Source organism: Diospyros lotus, chromosome 12, assembly GCF_014633365.1.
Source record: "Diospyros lotus cultivar Yz01 chromosome 12, ASM1463336v1, whole genome shotgun sequence".
In the NCBI taxonomy this organism is placed as follows: domain Eukaryota; kingdom Viridiplantae; phylum Streptophyta; class Magnoliopsida; order Ericales; family Ebenaceae; genus Diospyros; species Diospyros lotus.
The window spans coordinates 38,785,183-38,809,584 of NC_068349.1; the positions used below are offsets into that span (position 1 = coordinate 38,785,183).

General features: G+C 44.2%; 1 protein-coding gene across 1 annotated transcript; it reads right to left on the reverse strand.

Annotated features, from left to right (window-relative positions):
- Positions 1-382: 382 nt before the first annotated feature.
- On the reverse strand, positions 383-1,035 carry LOC127787677 (uncharacterized). The gene is made up of 2 exons (XM_052315733.1): positions 806-1,035; positions 383-668 (listed from the first exon to the last, which is right to left on the reverse strand). Exons 1-2 carry the CDS (start codon positions 1,033-1,035, stop codon positions 383-385), a joined length of 516 nt encoding a protein of 171 aa, XP_052171693.1.
- Between the last annotated feature and the right edge of the window lie 23,367 nt (positions 1,036-24,402).

Below are 24,402 nucleotides of genomic sequence, written 5' to 3' on the forward strand. Positions count from 1 at the left end.
CCGTACGCCCATGCTTTTAATAAGATCTACATGAGCAACTTAAAACTTCCAACAGTAATAGCAGCAACCATTTCATATAGACAAAATATGAAACAAACCAATATAAGAAAAAAAATATTTCCTACGACTCCAATATAAGAAAAAATGCAGCAGCAACAGCAGACAACCATTTCATATAGAAAGTTCACCGTGCCAACTCACAAAGAACATATAAAGAAGAAACGCGCAATTAACCAAGAATAGTCGTCCACAAGCAATTGCTTACTTATTGTACAGAGACAAACTATGATACAAGCCAACAGATTTTCCAACCCCGCGTTCCACCTCTCTATCAATGTAAAATTGGAAGGTGAGAAAATATACAACTCCTTACTCGCGATGCCTACATCTTTTTCCCTCCCTCTTTTGACCTGTGTTTTCTCGAGTGTTTCTTGCTTGAGCCAACTTTCTTTTCCTCCCACTCATCCTCAACAGGCTCCTTTTCAGAAGATGCACGAGGCTTTAGGAAAAAAGGCTTCTTGGGACCAAGACTGATGCGATGTCCCCAGTCTCCCCTGCTGCCCCTATCATGGTTAGCTAAATGCTTTGCCTGGGAATCTGGGGAAGGGGGAAGGTAAGGACCAGTTCCATCCATTCGCGAACCAACAGAGCCCCTACCACGCTTGACCCTGGAAATAAAGATTTAGTAAGTTTCCAGAAATTCACAAGCACATAAACACTTTTTGTTTTGCTTTTTTTGTTTTTTTTTTGTGTGGTTGGGGGTGGGGGGGCTTGTGTTGTGGGGAGGAAGAGGAGGGATCTTGACTGTAGAAATTCCTTAATGTCTTCATCCTTCAAACCATCATCTACCCTAGAATGGCAATCTTGCATTGCTCTTTCCCTTGATGAACGTGAAGCACCAGCACTTGTTTCAGTACTAGTAGCCCTTTGTGAATCATTCATGTCTCTGTGACTGCCATCAGTGCTGCGGTCACCTTCAGATCTCCCTTTAAGCCTATTATCCAGTTGCAGTTCTTTCTGTTGAACACACCACATCTCACTGACCTCCACAACTCTATTTGTTGAAATGAACCAAATTTCAAAGTCAAGTAGACATGACTGATGTGTAATTTATGCACAATTAATTCGGGTAAGTGCACTCTTGTCAAATATGCATATAGTGATAAAAAGAGTGTCGATTCCACGCGACTAGATCACAATACCAAAACAATTTTAATTAGTCTAAGTTGAATTAATTAATTAATTGGATAAATAAAAAGAAAAATAAATAGAAAACTAAATTCTTTGGGAGAAAGATTAATTAATTAATGCACTAGGGTTTAGATTTCATTTAATCTAGGTTATGTAATTATCTATTCAACTCGATTCAAAACCACAAATACCTTTACAGTATTTTATAATTATTTGCATGTGATGGTGGATTTCTCTCAATTAATTAATAAGCTTTTTCAAGTCATATTAATCTTTTATTAATTCAATTTCACTGCCAGATTTCTGAACAGATATCAACAAAATAAATAAGGATTATGTTCTTTGGAAACCTCTAATCTCGAAAGGAGATTTGACTCACTAAGCTTCTTGATTCTCATACATGAGCTAATCATCTTTCGATCTCATAGTCAAACATGCAATTTATATTGCTTATGGATCTAATTTATAACAATCCTTTACTCAGTCATGCATAAATCATTAGATCATTAAAATGTGATCAATCTTTTAAAACATTAAACGCAATAATATAAATTTCTCACGCAAATAATAATCGGATTTTGAATCAAACTAAACAAATAATCACATAATCCCAATATTAAAATTCATCCAAACCCTATCTAAAATAATTTAGCTAGACATTATTAACATTAAAAATAAACACTGAAATTGAAAAAGGAAAGAAAGATGCTTCCTGCCCAGATCTGAAATCAGATCTGGGTCACAGTTGCATTGAGTCGGAATTATCACTGTGTGCGTTAATCGTCCCTTGTAATTTTCTACTCCGCACGCGGCTTCAAAATCCCTCTAATTACTTATTCTCTTTGCGCGCCTCAAGTGCTCGGCTTCTTCCTTCTTTTCCTGTGCGTCTCCAGAAGCCCTTTTTCAATCTCCACTGTGCCGCATCCTTCTTTTCTGCTTACTTCCTTTCCATCCTCCTCAACTATTATTATATATATGTGTGTGGCGCATGGAGCCCTAAGGCCCTTTACACGCCACTGCCACCATTAATATATATATATATATAATAGTTATTTTATTATAATATTATATATATAAATAATATAAGATAAAATATAATATATATGAATATTATAATATAATATAATACATATAATATTTAATATACTATTAAATATAATAACTTTAATTATATTATAATATTAATTATTTAAAATATTTATTTATTTATTTTAAAATTAATTTTATAATATATATATATATATTTTTTCCTTTTACGCCCAAATCTTCAAATTAATTTCCTTTGCCGAGTTCCTACAAAAAGAGATTAAAATAATATAAAATCATATAAACACACATTTATGTAGAAAAATTAACACAAGGTTAAGATAAAAATATGTAAACAATTAAACCCTATCAATGACACACAAGACGATAGGCACAATTAAAAGTAGAAAGAATATTGCTATGCAAGAAGTGGAAGGACCAACTCCTAAAAGTGTAATTATTATCCACTATGGTTTTCATAATGTTTGATAAGCATTACATTAATCCAAATTTTCAAGGACAAGAAAATATTACATTAGGAAAAACTAACCCTGTTGTACACTAAGGACAGTTGCAGAGAGGAAATGTGAATTTGATCTATCATGAGAACAACAACTATCCTGTTTTTCGTTTACAAATCCATCTAAACGTAACAAGGGAATACAAAAACCAAGTTAATTTCCCACATACCAAACATAGGAGCTGATGAGGAGAATATCTTTGGGTCCGTAATTACTCCCATGCCTTGGAAAGGCGTCCTATAGCAGTCGTGCCATGTGTTCGCTTAAGGGGTACTTCGCAGATGCTATCTTGTTTGGATCTAGAAGGACACGTGGCAGATATGTATCGCCACGCCAGTTGGCAGGATGCTCAGTAAGGAAGTTCCCGAGGTCTTAGGGACTAATCATTTCGCCAAAGATGATGGAGGAAGAAAGCTATATATCCTGAACTCTTCGGAGAGGGCGACTATTAAGGAATCCTTATCGATAAGATTCCAAGAAAAGTGGGATAGAGATCCCGAAGATCTCTATCCGAATCTTGATCTCAACGTAAGGATAAAAGAAGGAGGAAGAGCAAAGGTAAGGGATCGAATCATCTCTTGATAATTGGAGCATAAGTAATTATACTGGTTTTTGCTGGTAAAAAAGACATCTGACTTGATCATCGAAGATTCACCGGGCCCATCTCCATTGCAGGCACACTGGAAGAGGCGGAAGAGGGTGATCGGCTGCCGCATCATCAATTGGCGCCCACCGTGGGGCTGAGGCATTTTCTTTTCTGTCTCTCCAGCACAGCAGGTCGGGACGTTCTTTAGTAATCTCCTTTTGCTATAATGGGGAAAAGGAGGCAGCAATCTCGAGTCACCGGGGGTAACCCCGTTCCAAAGCCCAATCAGCAGAATCCTCCAAGAAGCCCGCCAGGGAGAGATCGGAGTCTGGAGGGGCCTCCACCCCCTCCTGATCGGATAGCACTCATAGAAGGTCAGGTGCAGCGGCTGACGGAGTTACTCGCGGGCTTCTTGGATCGACAGCAAGCCCAGCATTCTCGGACAGAGGAAAGGCAAGGGCCCCCGAGGGAGGAGGAGTCATATCTGCGGGAGACAAATTCGCGGAGGCCAGGGTAAGACGACGGGCATGGCGAGGCAGCCGAATCTTCCGACTTGTCGTATGTGCAGCAGCGGCAAGAAAGGAGACTACGACAATTGGAAGAGGAGATCGTCGCTTTGAAGCCAAAGTCTGGAGAGGCTTAGGGGACAAGGGTGAATCACCCCCTCAGCCCAGAGATCATGGCGGCGGTACCACTGGAGCGTCTTCGCATTTCGACCATCAAACCTTATGCAGGGACCTCTGACCCGATAAACCACATCGATCTTTTTACCTCTCATATGATGGTGCAGGATGCCTCAGATGCGATGTGGTGTAGGGTCTTCTTGGCAACCTTGGAAGGGCACGCACGGGCTTGGTATTTAAACCTGGCCCACCATTCTATCGCGAGTTTTGCACAGCTCCGAAGCAGCTTTCTGGCACATTTTGCACCTTTTCGGAGGCATCGAAGGTCCACCATGGCCCTCGTGAGTATGAAGAAGAACCAAGGAGAACCTCTGAAAGACTCCATTTCACGTTTCAATATGGAGGCTTTGAGCATTGGGAACTTTGATCACAGTGTGGCTATGGTGGCATTCCAGAACACCCTAAGGCCTGGCTCTTTTGCTCAGTCATTAGCCAAAACGCCCCTGATTATGTTCATGGACATCTTGGGTCGCGCTACGAAGTACATAAATGCCGAAGAAGTCATGCAAGCCAAGAGAGAAGAACACACAGAGAAGAAAGACAAAAAGAAGCACCCCGAGGAAAGGAAGAATGATGATCGAAAGGAAAAACACCATCCTCGGTGGGATTCGGGTGGTTTTACCCCTCTGAATGCCCCGAGAGCGGAGATCCTGGCCACCATCGAAGGTAAGGACTATCTGAAGAAACCTCGACTGATGAAGGCACCATCTGATAAAAGGAACCGAAATAAATACTGCCATTCCATCGAGACCATGGCCATGATACGAGGAATATCACCAGTTAAAAGAGGAGATCTAGGAGCTCATCAATCGAGGTTTCTTAAGCAGATATGTGGCCAAGGAAGGCGATTCTCAGAGAAGGAAGGATCGACGATCGCGGTCGAGGAGTCCCCCTAAGAGGGACCGAACGGACGATCGAGATCATGCTCGACGTTCGCCTCGAGGAGAGAGATCACAGCGGGGAGAAGATGATCATCCCCAGCCTCCAGTATTCCATACACTCACTGTAGGGGAGGTCCTAGTCCTGAAAGGCGAACGAGGCGCCGGTAGTCGAGCCATTGGGTTAAAAAGGTCGAGGTATGTCGAGCCAATCTCTTTTTCAGATAGTGACCTCCCGGGGTACTCGAATCAAAATGATCCGCTGGTGATAACAACTGAGCTCTGGAAATGGGAGCTTCGACGGATCCTCGTGGATCCAGGAAGTTCCTCTGAAATCTTGTATCGGCAAGCCTTCTTAGGCATGGGGTACGAAATAGCGCAACTAAGGCCAGCGAGGGTCCTTTTGGTGGGATTTGATGGGGAGGCCGTATATTCAGAAGGGATCATTCAACTTTCGCTGACTGTAGGGAAAGGTTCCCGAACTTCTCAAGTCATCCTAGATATCCTGGTAGCAGACGTGCCTTCGGCCTATAACATGATTCTAGGAAGGTCTGGACTTAACGCCCTTCGGGCTATTCCTAGCATGTACCATATGATGATGAAGTTTCCTACAGACAGTGGAACAGGCGAAGTACGGGGAGATTTGCGCTCAGCACGTGAGTGTTATATGGCCTCTGTAGGCATAGCAAAAGACAGAGAAGCAATGTTGCAATGAGAAGCTCCTGGTTCTCGAAGGGATCCCCAAGGAAGAAAGGGGGAAGATCCTCCGAAGGAGGTCAGTTTTCGACTAGAAGGGCTGGAAGATCCAAAAACAGCGGAGCTAGTGGATAAATTGGAGGAAGTACCTTTGAAGGAAGATTGCCCAGATCGTTGTATAAGGTTGAGTGCGGAGTTAAAAGACCCGTTAAGGGGTCGGATATGAGCACTTCTTAGGCAGTATGTGGACATCTTCGTATGGACTGCTCAGAACATGCCAGGAGTAGATCCAGAAGTTATGATGCACAAGTTGGGAATACGACCGGGCTTCCAACCTGTCAAGCAGAAGAAGTGAAGCTTCGCCCCTAAAAGAGCTCGAGCAATTGAGGAGGAAGTTGCAAAGTTAATGGAGGCACAGTATATTCAGGAAGTTGATTATTCGGAATGGTTAGCAAATGTCGTGTTGGTCCCAAAAGGGGATAGCAAGTGGAGGCTTTGCATTGATTTCACTGATCTTAATAAAGCTTGCCCGAAGGACAGCTATCCTCTCCCGAGGATTGATGCCCTGATTGATGGGACTGCCGGTTGTTTGCTCATGAGTTTTCTGGATGCTTTCCAAGGATACCACCAGATTCCATTACACTCAGAAGATCAGGAGAAAACAACATTCATTACCAATAAGGTAACTTACTGCTACACAGTGATGCCTTTTGGTTTGAAAAACGCAGGAGCCACTTACCAGCGCTTAGTAAATAAGCTTTTTCAACATCAGCTCGGGAGAAATATGGAAGCATACGTGGACGACATGCTGGTGAAAAGCATGGAGGTAGAGCATCATCCGGAAGATTTGGAGGAATGCTTCAAAACCCTTCGTAAGTTCCATGTGAAACTTAATCCTGTCAAATGTGCTTTTGGCGTCTCTGCAGGGAAGTTTTTGGGCTATATAGTACACCACCGAGGGATTGAGGTAAACCCGAAAAAAGTTAAAGCCATTATGGATATGCCAGCCCCGAGGAGTATCAAGGAAGTGCAGAGTCTTACGGGCAAGATGACGACTTTGGGGAGATTCCTCTCCCGTTTGGCGAAAAAAAGGGCTTCCTTTCTACAAGGTCTTAGCAAAGGCAAACAACTTTACATGGAATAATGAATGTCAGAGAGCCTTCGAAAAGCTGAAAGAGCATCTGGCTACGCCACCGATTCTCACCAAGCCAAAGCCAGGAGAACGACTGAGGAAGCTGTAAGCTCGGTGCTGGTACAAGAAGAAGATAAGATACAGAGGCCCGTTTATTATGCAAGTAAGCGGTTAACAGGAGTGGAGGTCCGGTATCCTCCCATGGAGAAGCTGGCTTTCGCCTTGATAGTTTCGGCTAGGAAGCTTTGGCCCTATTTTCAAGCTCATACGATTATTGTGCTTACTAACCAACCTTTGAGGCAGGTTCTTAGCAAACCAGAACTTTTAGGGAGGATGCTAAAATGGGCAATGGAGCTTATTGCTTTTGACATTGAGTATAAGCTGCGGCCAGCTATTAAGGCACGGTCGTTGGCCGACTTTATCGCCGAAGGGATAGGGACTCCCAAAGGGGCAGAGGAAAATCAGAGACCATGGACAGTGGCTGTAGATGGGAGCTCAACCTCGGGTGGTGGAGGAGCAGGATTAATGATAAAAAGTCTCGAGGGACAAATATGGCCTTATACTTTACATTTTGAATTCCGAGTATCCAACAACGAGGCGGAGTATGAGGCTTTGTTGGCAGGGTTGAGATTGGCTGAACAGTTGGGAGCTCAGAACGTCGAGGTGAGTTCAGATTCTAATTTGGTGGTGCAACAGGTGAATGGAGAGTACGAAGCTCGGGAAGGCCACATGGCACGATACCTAGCCATTGTCAGAGAATTGATGGCACGTTTCCAACATGTAAAGGTGGAGTATGTCCCTCGGGCTATGAATGCGGAGGTGGACCCGTTGTCTCAAATTACCTCTTCCTCTTTCCCTACGAGCTCTCGAGAAATTCGGATCGAGTCCTTGCCACAGAAGAGTATCGAAGAGGTCGCTGATCAATTATGTGTGGAGGATGAGCCTAGCTGGATGGATCATTTCTTGTTGTACCTAAAGGAAGAGAAACTCCTTGAAGATGATTCAGAAGCTCGGGAGGTTAGATGAAAATCCCGAAGCTTCGTATTAGTCAATTGGGAGATTTACAGAAGGTCATTTGCTCAGCCATTGCTCAAGTGTATCCGACCTAGTGAAGCAGATTATATCTTGAGAGAGATTCATGAAGGCATATGTGGAAGCCAAATCGGAGCCCGAACTCTCAGCCAAAAGGCTCTTCGGCAGGGGTATTATTGGCCAACGATGGTAAAAGATTCGGAACAGCTAGCCAGGACCTGCGACCGATGCTAGCGGACATCCAACTTGGTCCATGTACCGGCGGTCGCACTAGCTCATTTGGCTACGCCTTGCCCCTTTGCTTAATGGGGTATTGACATCTTAGGGCCTTTTCCCCCAGCGGCTGGTCAGGTTAAATATATCATGGCCGTTATTGATTACTTTACAAAGTGGGTCGAAGCCGAGGCAGTGGCCTCTATTACCGCCCGGCAGGTGAAGCAATTTCTATGGAAGAATGTGGTTTGTTGATTTAGAATTTCTCGGGTACTAATCTTCGATAACGGCACTCAATTTACTGATCGATCTGTCCAAGAATGGTGCCAAGCATTGGGAATTAGGTAGCAGTTCACCTCGGTAGCCCATCCATGGGCTAATGGATAAATTGAGCTCGCCAACAGGACCTTGTTACGTGGTTTGAAAACGCGAGTGGATGAGGCAAATGGAAGTTGGGTGGAAGAACTACCGAACATCCTAGTGGTCTTACCGTACCACGGTGAAAGTATCCATGGGTGAAACTCCTTTTAGCTTATGCTACGGCTCGGAAGCATTGATCCCAGTTGAAATTGGGGTACCTACGCTAGAGTGGAGCTTTTTAACCCCGAATCTAACGAACAAAATTTGAGGGACAACCTTGACCTCCTTGATGAATTTCGTGATCAGGTAAAGATTCAACAAGCTGTTTACAATCAGCGCATAGAAAGATACTATAATTGAAGGGTAAGGGCGCGAAATTTTCTTCCTGGAGATTGGGTGTTGCGGCGAGCAGATATTCGGGGGGCGCGAGAAGCAAATAAACTAACACCGAATTGGGAAGGTCCGTATAGGGTAACAAAGGTTCTCAGCCCTGGGGCTTACAAACTCTAGACCCTCGAGGGTATACTGGTGAAAAATGCGTGGAACGTGCAGAATTTAAGAAAGTTCTACCAGTAATGATTCTTTATTATTTTCATATGATTCTGTCGATAATAATTCTTAATTACTTGCATATGTCTTGGCAGTAGTATTTCCTTATTATTTTCATATGTTATCCAGGAATAAGCTTATTCTTTCCCTTATGAGTAAAAACTCTTCGTCTCCAAAGATCCAGGAGGGTGCACCTGAATAAAGTGAGCTTAACTTCGGAGGGCCTCGAGCCCTAAGCTCGAAAATAACAGGATTGGATGTGATCCTCGAGGAGCCCGAATCCTCGACAAAAACAAAAGGATCGGATGCAATCCTCAGGGGGCTCGAACCCTCGTTCAAAACAAAAGGATCGGATGCGGTCCTCGAGGGCTCTGAACCCTCGACCAAAACAAAAGGATCGGATGCGGTCCTCGAGGGGCCCGAACCCTCGACCAAAACAATAGGATCGGATAGCGATTCTCGGGGGGCCCAAACCCTCGACCAAAACAAAAGGATTGGATACTATCCTCGAGGGGCATAAACCCCCAACAAAAAAGAAAGGAATCAGACGTGATCCTTGGGGGGGCCAGGATCCTTGACGATCAAATTCAGCGATAAAGTTCAGCGATAAACAAAATAACCGAAGGATCAAGACCGATTCCTAAAGGTTTTTTTTCTTTTTTTCCCTTTTCTTCTTCCTTTTTTGAAAAGTAAAAAGAAGACGACAAAAGAAAGGCAATAGCTAAGGAAAATTTCCAAAGATCAGACGAAAAGATAAATTTTTTTATTATGAAGCTTGAATAGAAAGATATCTACTCTAAGGAGGATAAGGCAACAGTAATATCGAAGGGGATGGAGTCCACATCCAGGTTCGGAAAATGCTCCTTTGTAAGTTTCTTCATATGCTCAAACCCGCCCCGAAGGACTTCTTCCAGCTCTGCGGCGTAAGCTTCAGAGATTCGGAAATCCTCGCGACCATTCTGGAAGGCCACTTGGGCATCCTTGAGGGGAAACTGAAGTTGAGCATGAGCGGTGCGAAGGTCTTCCTTGCACCGAGAATAGGACTTCAGCGCCTCGACTTGCCCATTTTTCGCCTCTTTCAGCTCTAAGGTGAGTTTGCTTATATTTTCTTGGAGCTGGTCATTGGCGTCCTTCACAGCATCCAGTTCCTCCCCGAGCCGGGAATTAGCTTGGTTAGCCTCGAGCATGTTTCTCTGGACTAACTCCAGATCCTCGCGCACCTGAGCTTCGGCTTCATTGGCGAGTCTTGCATCTTCTTGTGCCAGCTCAACAGATTTGGTCAAAATATGGACGCGGTGTTCGAGACCTGACAGTTGGGCGTGGAGTTCGGACTCTCGCCGGAACACAAAATCTTGGAAACCCGTAAGATTCTGAGAAGTAGAAACGAGGTCAGGATTAAGATCCATCCACATGAAAGAAATTCAAAAGGAAAAGACTGTGATCATACTTTTAGAATCTCGGCAGAGTAATCTGGTTCGCTCGAAGTTGGTAGAGTGCTAGAGAGGGCCAAAGTAGTTGGGGGGGGCATTGTTGGCGTCGGGAATCGAAGGTTTGGAAATAGTATCGGCAGAAGGTGCAGTCTCCACCCTACGACGTTTCGTTCGGCGCACTAGTATCTCCCTCGTTGATAGCACCGAAGCCCCTTCCAGCGAAGCCTCCCCCGTCAATTCTAAGAGCCCCTTTGGTGCTAATGGCGTTAATATTCGCTTAAACACAGAACTGATAGGAACGCTGAGAGACGTTATAGTGGGCTCCGTACCTACAGAAGTTTGTTTTCTCTGTGCTTCCGTGCTAGTTGCTTCGAGTACCTGGGCGATGGTCGCCGTATCATTTTTGGAGGGGATCAGCAAGAGGGCAGAAACGACTGGGGACCTTTGTTGCGTAGAAGGGGGGTCTTTGGTTTTTGAGGCAAGGGGCTCTGAAGAAAAGCCCTTTGAGCCCCCATTGGCGCCGTTCTTGGAAGCCTCTTGGAAAGTCCGAGGATCCTCCTTCGCCATTCTTCGTGATCGGGAAGGTGTCGAGGACTTTTTACTCTTTTTGCTCTTCGAGGCTCGCTCAGTGGGGGGCAGCCCTTTCAGGTATCTTCCTGTTGCTAGGAGGGGCCGAGGGGCCCTTGCTTTTCGGGAAGTCTAAGATTGTCTTCTCGGTAATGGGAGAATATGTTATCTCCCAATGATTTTCAACTGCGAAAATAGCGACAAAGGTCAACGTTTAATAGGAGTGGGAAATGAAGAAGAAGGCAAAGGGCGAAAAGTTACAATTCACATCTTTCAAACCCGCTTCGGTAAGAGCTGGGTTAGAAAGCCATCCCTCTACCCAGTCCCGGCTGACCTTCATAAGCTTGCTGGTAGGTTCCTTGATGTTCTCAATGCTCAGACGTTTGTGCTTAGTATCCAAAGTCCATCCATTGCTAATAGATCAAATTTCTTCGGTAGAGCCGGCTGATAGAGGACGGACGAAGACGAAACACTCCTTCCAATCATCTGAGTCTTTCGATCCGTCGGAATGCAATAGGGTTGAGGCTTTGATCTCAAGTTCGATGCGCTCTTTGGGGGCAAGGAGGCAACCCTCCTCTATGATTCTTGGAGAGATCGAAATCCAATCACCGGGGTCGTGGTTGGTGGTAAAAAAACAGTCAAAGAGCTCTCCCGTGGGTTCCACTCGAGAAAAACGGCAGATAACGATGAAGCCCATCAAATACATCCACTCGAAAGGGGAAAGTTGAGCAGGGGCGATAGTAAGATGTTGAAGAAGTGACATAACCCACCCCCGAGAAGGTAGTCGAAAGCCCCGATCAAAGGCGCACTTGTAAACGCAGAGTCGACCTGCGACGGGATGGCACGCTCGGAGATGGGTGTTGAACTCGACCTCCCATTCGTCGGGAATCGCGTACTTCTCCCAAAATTGTTGGCATTCCGACTCACTCATCCACTGGCAAGTAATGGAGGCCGCATGATGCTTTTCCCATTCTACGAGCTCGACGCCGGTTGAGGTGAAATGTCCGGAGCTAGTGATCGCCATTGTAGAGAGATTGATCAAGGAAGGTAAAGAGGATGAGAACACCTGGCCCCGTGACAATGAGGAGGAAGTGGAGAATAATCGGAAGAAAGAAAGGAAGAGTGGAAGACCCCTGTTTAAATCATAGGAGCGGAAGATCAAAGGGCGAGTAATGATGAACATTAACTACCCCAGATCAGCACGGTTCCAAAGACGAAAAGGTTTGGATAGAGCATTGGGAAGAGAAAATATCGCTGGAACAAAATGGATATTTGTGCCCTCCATATACGCGTGAGAGAAAAAGACGCATCGGCTTTTCGGGCCCCGTAGATACTAACCCTTGGGATAATAAGAGCTTGAGCTTTGGAGATTCCAGCACTCCACGAGCCCTTCGAATCGAAGAGCTCAAGGAGTGAGGGGGCAAATGATGAGGAGAATACCTTCGGGTCCGTAATTACTCCCATGCCCTGGAAAGGCGTCCTATAGTAGTCGTGCCACGGGTTTGCTTAAGGGGTACTTCGCAGATGCTATCTTGTTTGGATCTAGAAGGACACATGGCAGATATGTATCGCCACGCTAGTTGGCAGGATGCTCGGTAAGGAAGTCCCCGAGGTCTTTGGGACTAATCCTTTCGCCAAAGATGACGGAGGAAGAAAGCTATCCCGAACTCTTCGGAGAGGGCGACTATTAAGGAATCCTTATCGATAAGATTCCAAGAAAAGTGGGATAGAGATCCCGAAGATCTCTATCCAAAATCTTGATCTCAACGTAAGGATAAAAGAAGGAGGAAGAGCAAAGGTAAGGGATCGAATCATCTCTTGATAATTGGAGTATAAGTAATTATATTGGTTTTTACTGGTAAAAAAGACATCTGACTTGATCGTCGGAGATTCACAGGGGGAGTAAGTCCCCATCTCCATTGTAGGCACACTGGAAGAGGTGGAAGAGGGTGATCGGCTACCGCATCATCAGGAGCAATGCCAAATTGGCAACATGGAATGGAAGATTACAAGAATCCCAAGCCGTAATCACATTGAGTGGGGTTGGCAGCAAAATTGAATGAAAGATTACAAGAATCCCAAGCCGTAATCACACTGAGTGGGGTTGGCAGCAAAATGGAGTAGTAGCCTTAATCATATTGGTTTTCTCTTCGTCTTTATCCTTTTATACCACACAACATGCATAAATAATAATTATCTATACAAGAAACCAGAATCATGCATCACATTCAACTATTTCATAACATTGAATATGATTAATATAGAAAGGTAATGACTTTTGTTTCCATTTCTTCAACCCATTCACCAATTTATTTATGTGTAAACGGATAATTGTAGTTGAAAAATCATCCAACAAAGGGTTTAAGGTTTAGGATCTAGGGTTTAGAGTTTTGATTTTTGAGTTTTAAAATTTTAAGGTTTAGGATTTAGGTAGAGGTGTCAAAAGGGCCGGGTGGCCCACGACCGGGATGGGACTGTTCAAACTGGCCGGGCCCATGAGGCCTTTATGGGCTCGGCTAGTTAGGCCCACTGGGTCAGGCCCTTTGGGACCTTATATTATTTCCAAGTTGGGAATTTCAACGTTTGTTGCTTATTTATTTTTTTAACTATGTTATTTTTTTATTAATTATTAATATTGGATGCTAAAAAATTTATATTTTGCAATATATATAATAATAACCATAAATATATTTAAAATTTTTAACCTAATTTTTTTATATGTTTAAATTATAAATAAATACTCTCCTTTTTATATGTGCACTATTTTTCATATCAATTTCTAAGAAAATTTACAAGGTATATAGAATTTTGAAATATAAAATAATAAAATAATATTTAAAACTTAAAAAAGAAAATTGTTTAAAAAGAAAAAAAAGAAAAGAATTAATTTTTATATATGCATTATTTTGATATTTATATATGTGTTATTTTTTAAAAAAAATTATTTAAAAAAAGAAAAAGGGGTTGGGCTCGGTGGGCTCGGCTTACTAGGGCCTATGGGCTGGCCCCGCCACACCCTCTTACAGGGGGCCATGGGTCGGGCCCTACCCATGGTAGAAAGAGCCGAGCCAGGTTGGACCCTTTTAGTAAATGGGTTGGCTCGGCCCGTTTAAAAAGCCCGTGGGCCGACGCTTTTGACATCTCTAAGTTTAGAGTTTTTAGGGTTTAGAATTTAGAGTTTTCAGGATTTAGTATTTAGGGTTTTTAGGATTTTTAGGGTTTTGAGTTCAGAGTTTAGGTTTCAAGGTTTTTTTTTAAGTAAAAGAGATATGTTGTAGACGTTCAAAATTGGTCGACCGTGATTCGTTGGCCCGCACTGGTGTAATGAATCTGAAAGGGAGAAAGGTGTTATCTGGTTTGGTTTTGTTGATACGCCGGCCGATCGGCCCCTGGAAAATACTCCGATGCTCAAGTAAGTAAGTAAGGAAATGCAGAGTATCAGCAAGTTGGCAGGAAAAAACATTCCTTAGCTCTGGGGAGAGCTGGTTGATATATAGGAGGGAGAGATGTCCTCTTACATGTGCTGTACGTTTGCAGGTGATGGGACAGAATATCCGACGCCGGCAGGGGGCGCCCATGTAGCGGCAAGGTACCGATGGGACCCTCATTAATGTTGATGGGATCCGTCATTATTGAGGATGGGATCTAAGGTGGGCGCGCAAAAATTCAGATGTTGTTGCAAGGGGCCAGGATGAGACGGACATGGGCCGGTCAAATGGGCCGAGAGGATTGGGCCAGGTTGGGCCTGAATGGCCTAACTAGGACGGCACCTAGCCCACTAATGTTCTCTGGCCTGTGGCCTTTTCGTTATATGAGCTGATCAGTTAATTTGGCAAACTGCAAGAGTCGCTGGGAGCTCGTTCGAAGTGTAGTTGGGAGCTTGCTAGTATAAAGTCCGCTTGGCCTTGCGATCTGAGCTTGGGCTCCAGCGATGTGCGAGCTTGCTTCAGCGAACTCAGTTTGGGGTCTACTGGGCTTTATGTGATTGGACCAACCTGCTGGGTCGAGCCCAGCCCATAAGGAGTAGAGCGGGAAATACCCGTAACATTAAGCCCCCCAGCTTGCAGTGCGATCTTCGGACTAGGAGTTGACGCGTGCCAGCTATTCCAACTGTTAATCCACCTTTCAGCTTTCTGCCCAATTGGTTCAAATCACGCTGTTTCATGCATCACATCTTGTCTGCTGCACATTTAGTGCGCACGTCCCCATTGCTATGCATGATTATGCCTATGGGACCTAGATGTTATCGTGCAGCCGATAGATGCAGAGCATTCCATAAGTCGCAATGATCTGATGGCTGAGGTTGATTGAGCTAAAAGGTATAAATGCAAGGGAAATCCTTACTATTTCCCTCTTCAATCCATTTCGAATTTTCTTGCTTTTGCTTTCGTCCTTGAGACTTCCATTGTGACTAGGCTCTTTTGCCCGCAACCGTTTAGGCGCTGGCCATCTCTGCCCGAGGCTTGCTTCAAGTTCTTACACCGGCGAAGGACTCAGTGATTGGTAAGCTTCTCGTGGCTTTTGTTTCTTTCTTCTGTTTAGACCGTCTATCGTCGGTTAGCCGTCAATGGTTCTTTCGGTCTTTCGATTCTATTGGCGTTACTTTCGCTTTCTGGGGGATCGATTCGCATCTGTTAGTTAGGCGTTCACCGAGCCTTTGGGCTTAATGACCTTAGGATTAGCCCTTAATGGAATACCGGGCTTGTAGTCATAGCTCCTCCACCTTAGGCGGCTCTTCGTCGCAAAGCACATGACCTTTCAAATAAGGAATATTTTTTAGGGTTCTTCCGATTTTCTTTTGAAGTCTGGTCTGCGACGTGCAACCAGACTGTTCTTTCTTTTTCGTTGTAGATGTCCGAATCTATTCAAGGGAACTCAGGCCAAAAGCGCTGCAACCATGTCATAGGAGAGGACGATACCTCGAACTTGAAAGACTGCCTTGCGATAGAGATGCATAGCCTTGAGGAGACGAGCTCACGAGTTAGGGAGGCCATAGATGTGTCGTCTTTCGAAATTGATCCTGTCATCGGCGAGCAGGTCACTGAGGGAAGCATGGGGGGCAAGGTTTTTAAAAGATTTCCTTCTAAGGCCAAGTTCCTTGAGGTGGGGACTTATACTCGGGAGTTTCGTTTCCCGAAGAACTGACTAGTATATATCCCCGCCTCGAGCTCTCACGTAGCCTCTCCACCTCCTGGTTTCATAGCCATTAGCCCCCAACACCTTGAGTCTAGGTTTAGGTTCCCTATAGCTCCATACTTTCTTAACCTTCTTAACGAGGTCAAGCTCGCACCTTTTCAATTGACACCAAATTTGTATACCTGATAGAGCGCATATTTTCATATTATTTAGCCTTCATTTTAGTCTTTTTGCACGTTAGTTGTGTCATTTTATTCATCTTGATTTTGTTTTATTTTATTTTATAGGAATTGGGCTTCACACTATTTTATTTTATTTTGGACAGATTAGGGCTTCCTGGGTCATAAGGAATTTTGATGGCAAGAAGGGAAACAAGGAGATTGGAGACAAAGAAGCAAAAGTGTGCTGACAGATTTGAGCTTCTGTGCTCCTTTCAAATTTTTGGCCAAGTTATAATCCCAGAACGTGAATGATGTCTTCAGAGATATTGTAGAGGACTTCTTAGGCTTTCTGGAATGGTATGGTTTGTCCAAATCCGAGTTCGTTTGGGCCTCCAAACATCGCTTCAAAGTCGAGACCAGATAGCTGGGTTAAATTAGGAAAGCTACACTGAACACTGATTCTTTAAAAGGCCATAACTTGGGCGTCCGATATCCAAATCAAGTGATTAAAAATCCCAAATTCATCTACTCTTCCTGATCTACAATTTTTATGAAGGGGCAGAAGCCTAGAACGCATGTTATCCTATTCAAAATCGGCTGTGAAGTTACGGTAACCTAGGGTTTCCTCCTTAAGCTCTATTTAAGCACCTTAGGAGGCCATTAGGTGGAGGGCGATATATATTTTTTGTCTCATGAATAGTAGCCATTTTTTTCTCTATTTTTGTTTTCTTCTCCATGGAGGGCTAAACACTTGTAATCAGTTGCAAATCCGAACTTATTCCATGGTTTGAATCCCGAAAGCTTCTACGAAATTTGGTTTGAATTTCAATTATATTTGTTTTAAGTTTTCTCTACTTATTTTTCGCTTATTCTAGTGCATGTTCAAGACTGTTGTATGAACATATACGGGGTGGATTTCTCTTTTCTATATTGCGGTTTTAATGTTATAGTCGGTTGATACAACACACGAAGGAAAGAAGCAGAAACAAATAACTTGGTATGGATGGTTATGGATACTAGGTTCTGGAATCTGTGTGAATGAAGATTAAAATTGGTAGACTGATTGAAGGAGGTTTTCTTTGATTTTTTATATCAGCTTTGATTTGATCTCTAGACGGTTGTTGGAGATTTATTTATGCAGATTTTGGGTGTTGAAACTCGACTAGATCTAATCTATAAGAAGGGATGATGAAAACCTGGTTTAAGGGAAAGATTTGTAACTGGTTGCGTTTGGATCCATAGACAGTTTCGTTTTTATATTTTTACTCAATCTTCATACTTTCTTTTTCATCAAAAAACCTCCCTCGTTCAGTTCTTGTCATGACAGATTTGTATTGAGGTTCCTTTGAGAGACGACTTTGGGGTCGCACGCTTGCTGCAGATCCGAAATATATTTTTACAATCATCGAGGTTCGATAGTCTCGATCAATACCCAACTCACTTCCCTGACTGTCTTATATCTTAGGAATAAACTTCCTCCCTCATCACCAAAACTAGTAAAATTTCTTTTTTCTTTTAAAAATGCCAAGGGCAGGCTGTACTATCTGGCAGCTCGTCCTTCTCAATATAAGGCCATCCTTTCGCAGGGCAAAGTGAAAGGGAAATCCAACGTGGGTGACTATAAGTCCAGTTGGTTCTTTGCTTCTTGCCCTTCGCTATCGTCACTCAGAAGCTTCAGCTTCGCGTTGACCCTAGGTAAGAACATATCTGCTAGCACAGGGCTCTTTTACTTTTCATATATATGACTTGACATCCTCATCCTGTGATGTAGGTTTTGGGAATGAGAAACCAATTTCGTCAGCTTACGAGATCGACATCCTCGATAAGCTTATCGTTGCGGGGTCAGGTTCAGAGGATCTCGAGCTTACAAACGAGCTGCTTAGAGAAAACGAGCTCGCACCCCTTCTTAATGCCGAGATTATCAAAGGAAATCACATCGAGGTTTTGGGTGCCACAGTCCTCCTGTTTACCTTCTAAGTCCCTGAGTCGAGCGACAATAACAGGGGGGGAAGAAAGTCAAGCCGAAGATATGGTGGAGCTCAACCTCGTTACGCCGAAGAGGTCCGTGGCCAGGTCGGGTGCTGCTGCCTCCGCGACTCCGAGCTCAAGCTCAAGGGTTGGGAGGTTGGAGCAACTGCAACCACGATCGCGTCGTCAATAGCAACAAAGGCCCCAACAACAGCAGTCGCCATAAGAGCAGCAATCCCAACAGTGACAAGAGCAAAGACCTCTTGTTCCCCCGCGACCAGAGTTCTAGCGGAGCTCGCGGGAAAGAAATCTTGAAGGAGACTTCCAACACTTCTGCTGCCGGGTCAAAAAGAGGACCAGACCAGCAGCGGGAGAGTGATAGAGGAAAAAGGGCCAGAATCCCCGAGGAAAGAGGGAAACAAGGGTCCACTCAAGAGCTGATGCCTGGGTCGGCCTACTATCACGCCCTCATGGACGAGATGTCCCAAATCGTAGGCACGTCTGTCAAGACCCTGGATAAGGATGAGGTGAGTGGGGCGGTGCTTGATGACTACATAACTCACCACAGTTTCCTGGTAAGCTTGCTCTTTTTTTTTTTTTTTTTTCGAGCTAACCCTTTGTGTCTTTTAGACCTCTTTTGCCGCCATGAAAGCCAAAAAGTAGCGGTAGGATTTTGAAGGGTGGCTTTAGGCAGCGATGGTTGCCTTCGAAGAAGAAATAAAGAAGCTCAAGGGGGAGAAAAAGACTTAACATGCCGAGCTTCTTGCTGCCCAAAAGGAGGTCGGGGGCTTCGAGATGCGGCTAAGGGAACATTTCAAAGGAATAAAGACCTCGATGAGGAGCTCCACCGAGCAAAGGATATGTGGGAGCTTGCCAACTCCAAGCTCACCTGGCGAGCTAAATAAAGCTAGGGAGGAGCTACAGAAGACCCAGGATAAATTGAAATCGACCGAGGCGGGGCTGCAGGAGGCCATCGATGACATCAAAGTGGAAGTGGAGGCTCGGATAAACTTATCATGCAAGGAATCCAAGTCCGACACCTACTCGGCATTCCTTTACACCCCCTGGCTCAACCATCCCGAGATGGATTTCGCTTTCTTCGGGGAACAGGCCGTTGAGGAGGTGAAACGGTACTCGACCGAAGCTGCTGAGAATGCTGAAGCTGCCACTCTGTTAGATTCATCTGAGGTCGCCCCACCAGCTGTTCTCGTCGAAGCTCAACCGGTCGATGTTGCTGAGGTGTAGCTCGCTGAAGCCGACCAGATTCAGCCTGTCAGAGCTCAGCCTGTTGAAGATGTCGTTCCTCCTAGCTAGGCTTCCTTTCTGTATTCTCTTTATCTTTGTAATAGAATTACTTCATTAATGAAACCAAAATTTTCTGAACTCGTATTTCTTACTTTAATTTTGCAACGAACTCAAGCTTACTCAAAGTTTAAATTAGACTTAATAATACTTGAACCAGTCTTCATAATATAACTTGAGTCCATTTCCATGACTTAACTTTTACACGAGCTCCAAGAAATTCCTGCATATCTGGATAAGCTTGAAGGTATAACTTGGAAGAAGTCTTCAAGAATATAACTTAAGAACGATAAGCCCAGATAGATCCAGAGAATTTCCAGCTCGCAGATTAGCAAGCTTAAAGATAGGTCATTAATCTATAGGCATAACAACCGCAAATGCATGTCCGGTAAGGTATTTACCATACTTTAGGCCCGTTGGGATGACCTTTTAGATTAGCATGTCTTTAAAAAGATCATATTGAAAACCTTGCCGAGATGTACATCCAGGTAGATCATCCTGCGACCTCAGTTGACATATTATGGCTTGCACTTAATTGACTTGTATTGCCGAGTTATGTGTCCAGGTGGGTTATAGGCTGATCTCAGTTAACACACCGTGGCTTATTGCAAGTTTAATAAGCTAAGAGAGAACACCCAGGAAGGTCGCAAACCGTGACTTGAGTCAAGATGAAAGGACTCCAGCTAATGAACCCTTAGCCTAAATAATGGGAGTGTTTGCTTGGTAGGTGCCAAACCTTGATATTAAGTCAAGAGGAATGGGTCTCAGCTCGCAACTTTTAAAGATATTCAATCGAACATCAATAAAAATAATGTAGTCGAGAGAGAACACTCAGGTAGGTCGCAGACCATGACTTGTGCCAAGATGAAAGGACCCTAGCTAGTGAACTTTTGACTTGAAATTATTTAATGGAAGTGGTTGCTTGGTAGATTTCAAACCATGACACTAAGTCAAGATGAGTGGATTCTATTTTTTCGAAGCCTGGTATAGGGTGAGGACTATGGTGAATGCTCAGGTGATCCTCAAACCATGGCGCGTAAACCAAGTTGAATGGGACCCAACTCGCAGACCATAGCCCCCATACCCCAAACTATCTTCTGATTCTTATTTTTAACAACCAAAAAATGTGGGTGTAATAAGATTCGGCAGGAGAAAGACACATTAATATCGCATAAATCGAATGCTTAATTTAACAAAGTAATGCTAGAGAAATGAGATGTTAATTGATAGCTAATATCATGTGAAAGAGAAATGTTTGCTTATCGAAAATATGACCTAAGATGTTCCGCGTTCCAAGCTCGTGGGAGAATGACTCCATCCATGTCGGCCAAGTGATATGCTTCATTGCTGAGGCATTTTTTTATAGTATAGGGGCCTTCCCAGTTTGGGCCCAATGTCCCATCGCTGGCCTTACGAGCTCCGGGGAGAATAAGACGTAGCATGAGGTTGCCGACATTGTAGTACCGGAACCAAACCCTTCGATTATAGTATCTTACCACGCGTTGTTGGTAGGTCGCTACTCATACGAGCTAGCTCCCTTGCTTCTCAAGAAAATCAAGGTTTGCGGCCAATAGCTGGTCGTTGTTCTCTTGGTCGAAGGTGGCTCTAAGCTGATTGATCACTTCATTTTCTGTCGGGATCATCGCCTCAGACCCATATACTATAGAGAAGGGAGTTTCTCCCGTGGTGGTGCGAGCCGTGGTCCGGTAGGCCCAAAGCACGGTTTGCAGCTAGTTCACCCAGGCTCCCTTTTTGCCCTCCAACTTGGTTTTCAATATCTGCTTGATTATTTTGTTGACAACTTCGACTTTTCCGTTGGCTTGCGGATGGTCCACAACTGTGAAGCTCTTCTTGATCCCTAGCGATTCACAAAATTGGACAAACTACTCGTTGGTGAACTGGGTTCCATTGTCTGTGACTATCTATTGAGGAACTCTGAATTTGCAAATGATATTGCTCCATACAAACTTTTTTACCTTTGTAGTGGATATCTGTGCGAGCTCCTTTGCTTCTGTCCACTTGGTGAAGTAATCAACAGCCACTATAGCATGCTTGTATCTGCTGTGAGCTATTGGAAATGGCCCGATCAGGCGATACCCCATATAGCGAAGGGCTATGGGTTGCTCATCCATTGTAGATAGGTAGGGGGAGCTTGTGGTATCTTTGTGAATCTTTGGCATGTGTCACACCTCTTTACCAGATTTATAGCATCTTGCTTCATGGTAGGCCAATAAAACCCTCGACGAAATACTTTTTGGGCCAAGGATACTCCCCAGCATGATTGTCGCAGTGACCAGCATGGATTTCTATGAGGACTACTTGGAAATCAGGCTCATCGATGCATCTTAGTAATGAGGCTGAAACCCCCATTTTGTACAGTATATCGTTGTGGATATAGTACATGGCTGCCCAAGCTCGTGTATGCCATGCTTCTAACTTGTCACCTGGTAACTTTTCTTCTTGTAGATATTTAACGATGGGTATCATCCATGAACCCGGCCTCAGCTCGATTGCTAACGTCTCATTTTGTCCTTTCGTGCTTAGTGTAGCTAGGAACTCCACGGGAATGACTCCTAAGGAGTTTGCATCTCCTACTGACGCCAAGCGAGTGAGGGCATCGGCTTGAGAGTTCTGGTTCCTTGGCACTTGATTCAACTTGCACTTCTCGAAGAGACGAATTAGTTCCTGAACTTTCTGGAGGTAGGCTACCATATTTGGGCCTTTTGCTTGATATTCCCCTTGTATTTAACAAACTATGAGCTGGGAGTCATTAAAAACTGCTAATCGTTCTGCCTTGACTTCTCTTGCCAAACGTAGACCTACCAACAACACTTCATACTCGGCCTCATTATTGTTTGCTTTGAACCCAAATCTCAACGCATAAGGGATCTTGTGTCCCTTTGGGCTTATCGAGAGCACACAAGCTTCAGATCCATGCTCGCTGGAAGAACCATCCACAAATAATTACAGACTGGAAATACTAAAGAGGCGGGCTCCTTTACTGGGCCCGCGAATTCTGCGATGAAATCTGCCAACACTTGCCCTTTGACGACTAACCTTGGTTTGTTCTCTATGTTGAATTGGGCGAGCTCAATGGCTCACTTGAGTAAACGGTCGGATGTATCGGGCTTCTGTAAAATCTGTTTTAGAGGGTGCTTGGTCAATACGCCAATCTGATGAGCTTGGAAATGGGGGCGTAGCTTCCTTGACATGACCACTAAGGAATACATGAGCTTTTCCATAGGGGTGTACCTTGTTTCAGCATCAAGTAGTTTGTGGCTCACATAATACACAGGGTACTGCACTCGGTCTTCTTCTCGCACTAGTGCTGCGCTAATAGCATACTTAGAGACTCCTAGGTAGATGATTAACTACTCTCATTCCTTTGCTTTTGACATGAGGGGAGTCTGTCCCATATAATCCTTCAATTGCTGGAAAGCATTTTTGCATTCCTCCATCCACAGGAAGTTTTTTGCCTACTTTGGAGACAAACCTGCTGAGGGCAGCGATCTGGCCATTAAGGCTTTGCACTTCCTTCATCTTGGTAGGTGATTGCATGTCAAGCAAAGCTCGAATTTTCTTGGGGTTGGCCTCGATCCTTCTATCATTCACCGTGAATCCCAAAAATTTTTCAGAAGCCACACTGAATGAGCATTTGAGCAGATTCAATTTCATTTAGTACTTTCTCAGAACTTGGAATACCTCCTCTAGGTCGCTGATGTTGTTGGTAACCTGCCTGGATTTTACCAACATATCATCTACGTATACCTCCATGGTTTTTTTAATCAGATCTTCGAACATCATATTAACCAGCCGCTGGTATGTTGCTCATGCATTCTTTAGTCCAAAGGGCATTACCTTGTAGCAGTATAGCCCCCAATTCCTGACAAATGATGTATGCTCCTCCTCATCGGGGTTTATAGAATCTGGTTGTACCGCGAATAGGCATCCATGAAACTGAGAAGTTGGTGGCTAGCTGTTGCATCCACGAGCTGGTGAATTCTGGGTAAATGGAAACTATCTTTCGGGCAGGCTTTGTTCAAATCTATGAAGTCGATGTAGGTCCTCCACTTTCCATTCTTTTTCTTCACTAAGACTGGGTTCGCTACCCAGGTCGGGTAATGGGCCTCCCTGATAAATTTGTTGGCAAAGATTTTGTCTACCTCTTCTTTTAAGGTCGCGTAACGCTCAACCATCATGGATCTCCTCTTTTGGCGAACTAGCTTATGGTTGGGATCGATATTGAGTCGATGTAGCATTACATTTGGGTCTATTCCTATCATATCTTCATGGTTCCATGCGAATACATCTAAATTTGCTTCAAGAAAATCATTCAGTTGGGTCTTTACCTCGAGGGAGAGGACTTTGCCCAGCTTGAGGCACCTTTCAGCATCAATGTCACTGACTACAATATCCTCTAGTTCATTTGTTGGGCTGGAAGCTCGGTCGCAATCCACCTCGCGCGGGTCCAGATTGTGACTGACTCCTTTGCTACTGATGACTCACGCTTCCCCTCTAAAGACCATATTGATCTTTTTTCCTTTGAGCCTTATTTTCAGTTCTTCCTTATAGTAACGTCTTGTCGAATACTGTTTGCCTCTTACGTACCAGGTCCCATTTGGAGTCGGGAACTTGATTGCCAGGGCTTTGGTTGAGATAACTAGATTCAGGTTGTTCATGGAAGGCCTTCCCATGACGACGTTGTACGTAGAGGGGCTATCGATGACAAGGAAATTTGCCATTGCTGCGCCTGAAGATCTGATTCCCCAACTGTGAGTGGGAGTCTTATGCATCATTTCAGAATTACTGCTTCGCCGATGAAACCGTACAGCAGTTCTGGGGATGCTATTAGTTGATCTGACCCCAGTCCCCTCTGGTCAAAGCATCCCATATACATGACGTGCATCGAATTGCCTGTATCCACCATAATCCTTCGTACTTCTATGTTGCCAATTCGAGCTCGAATCACAA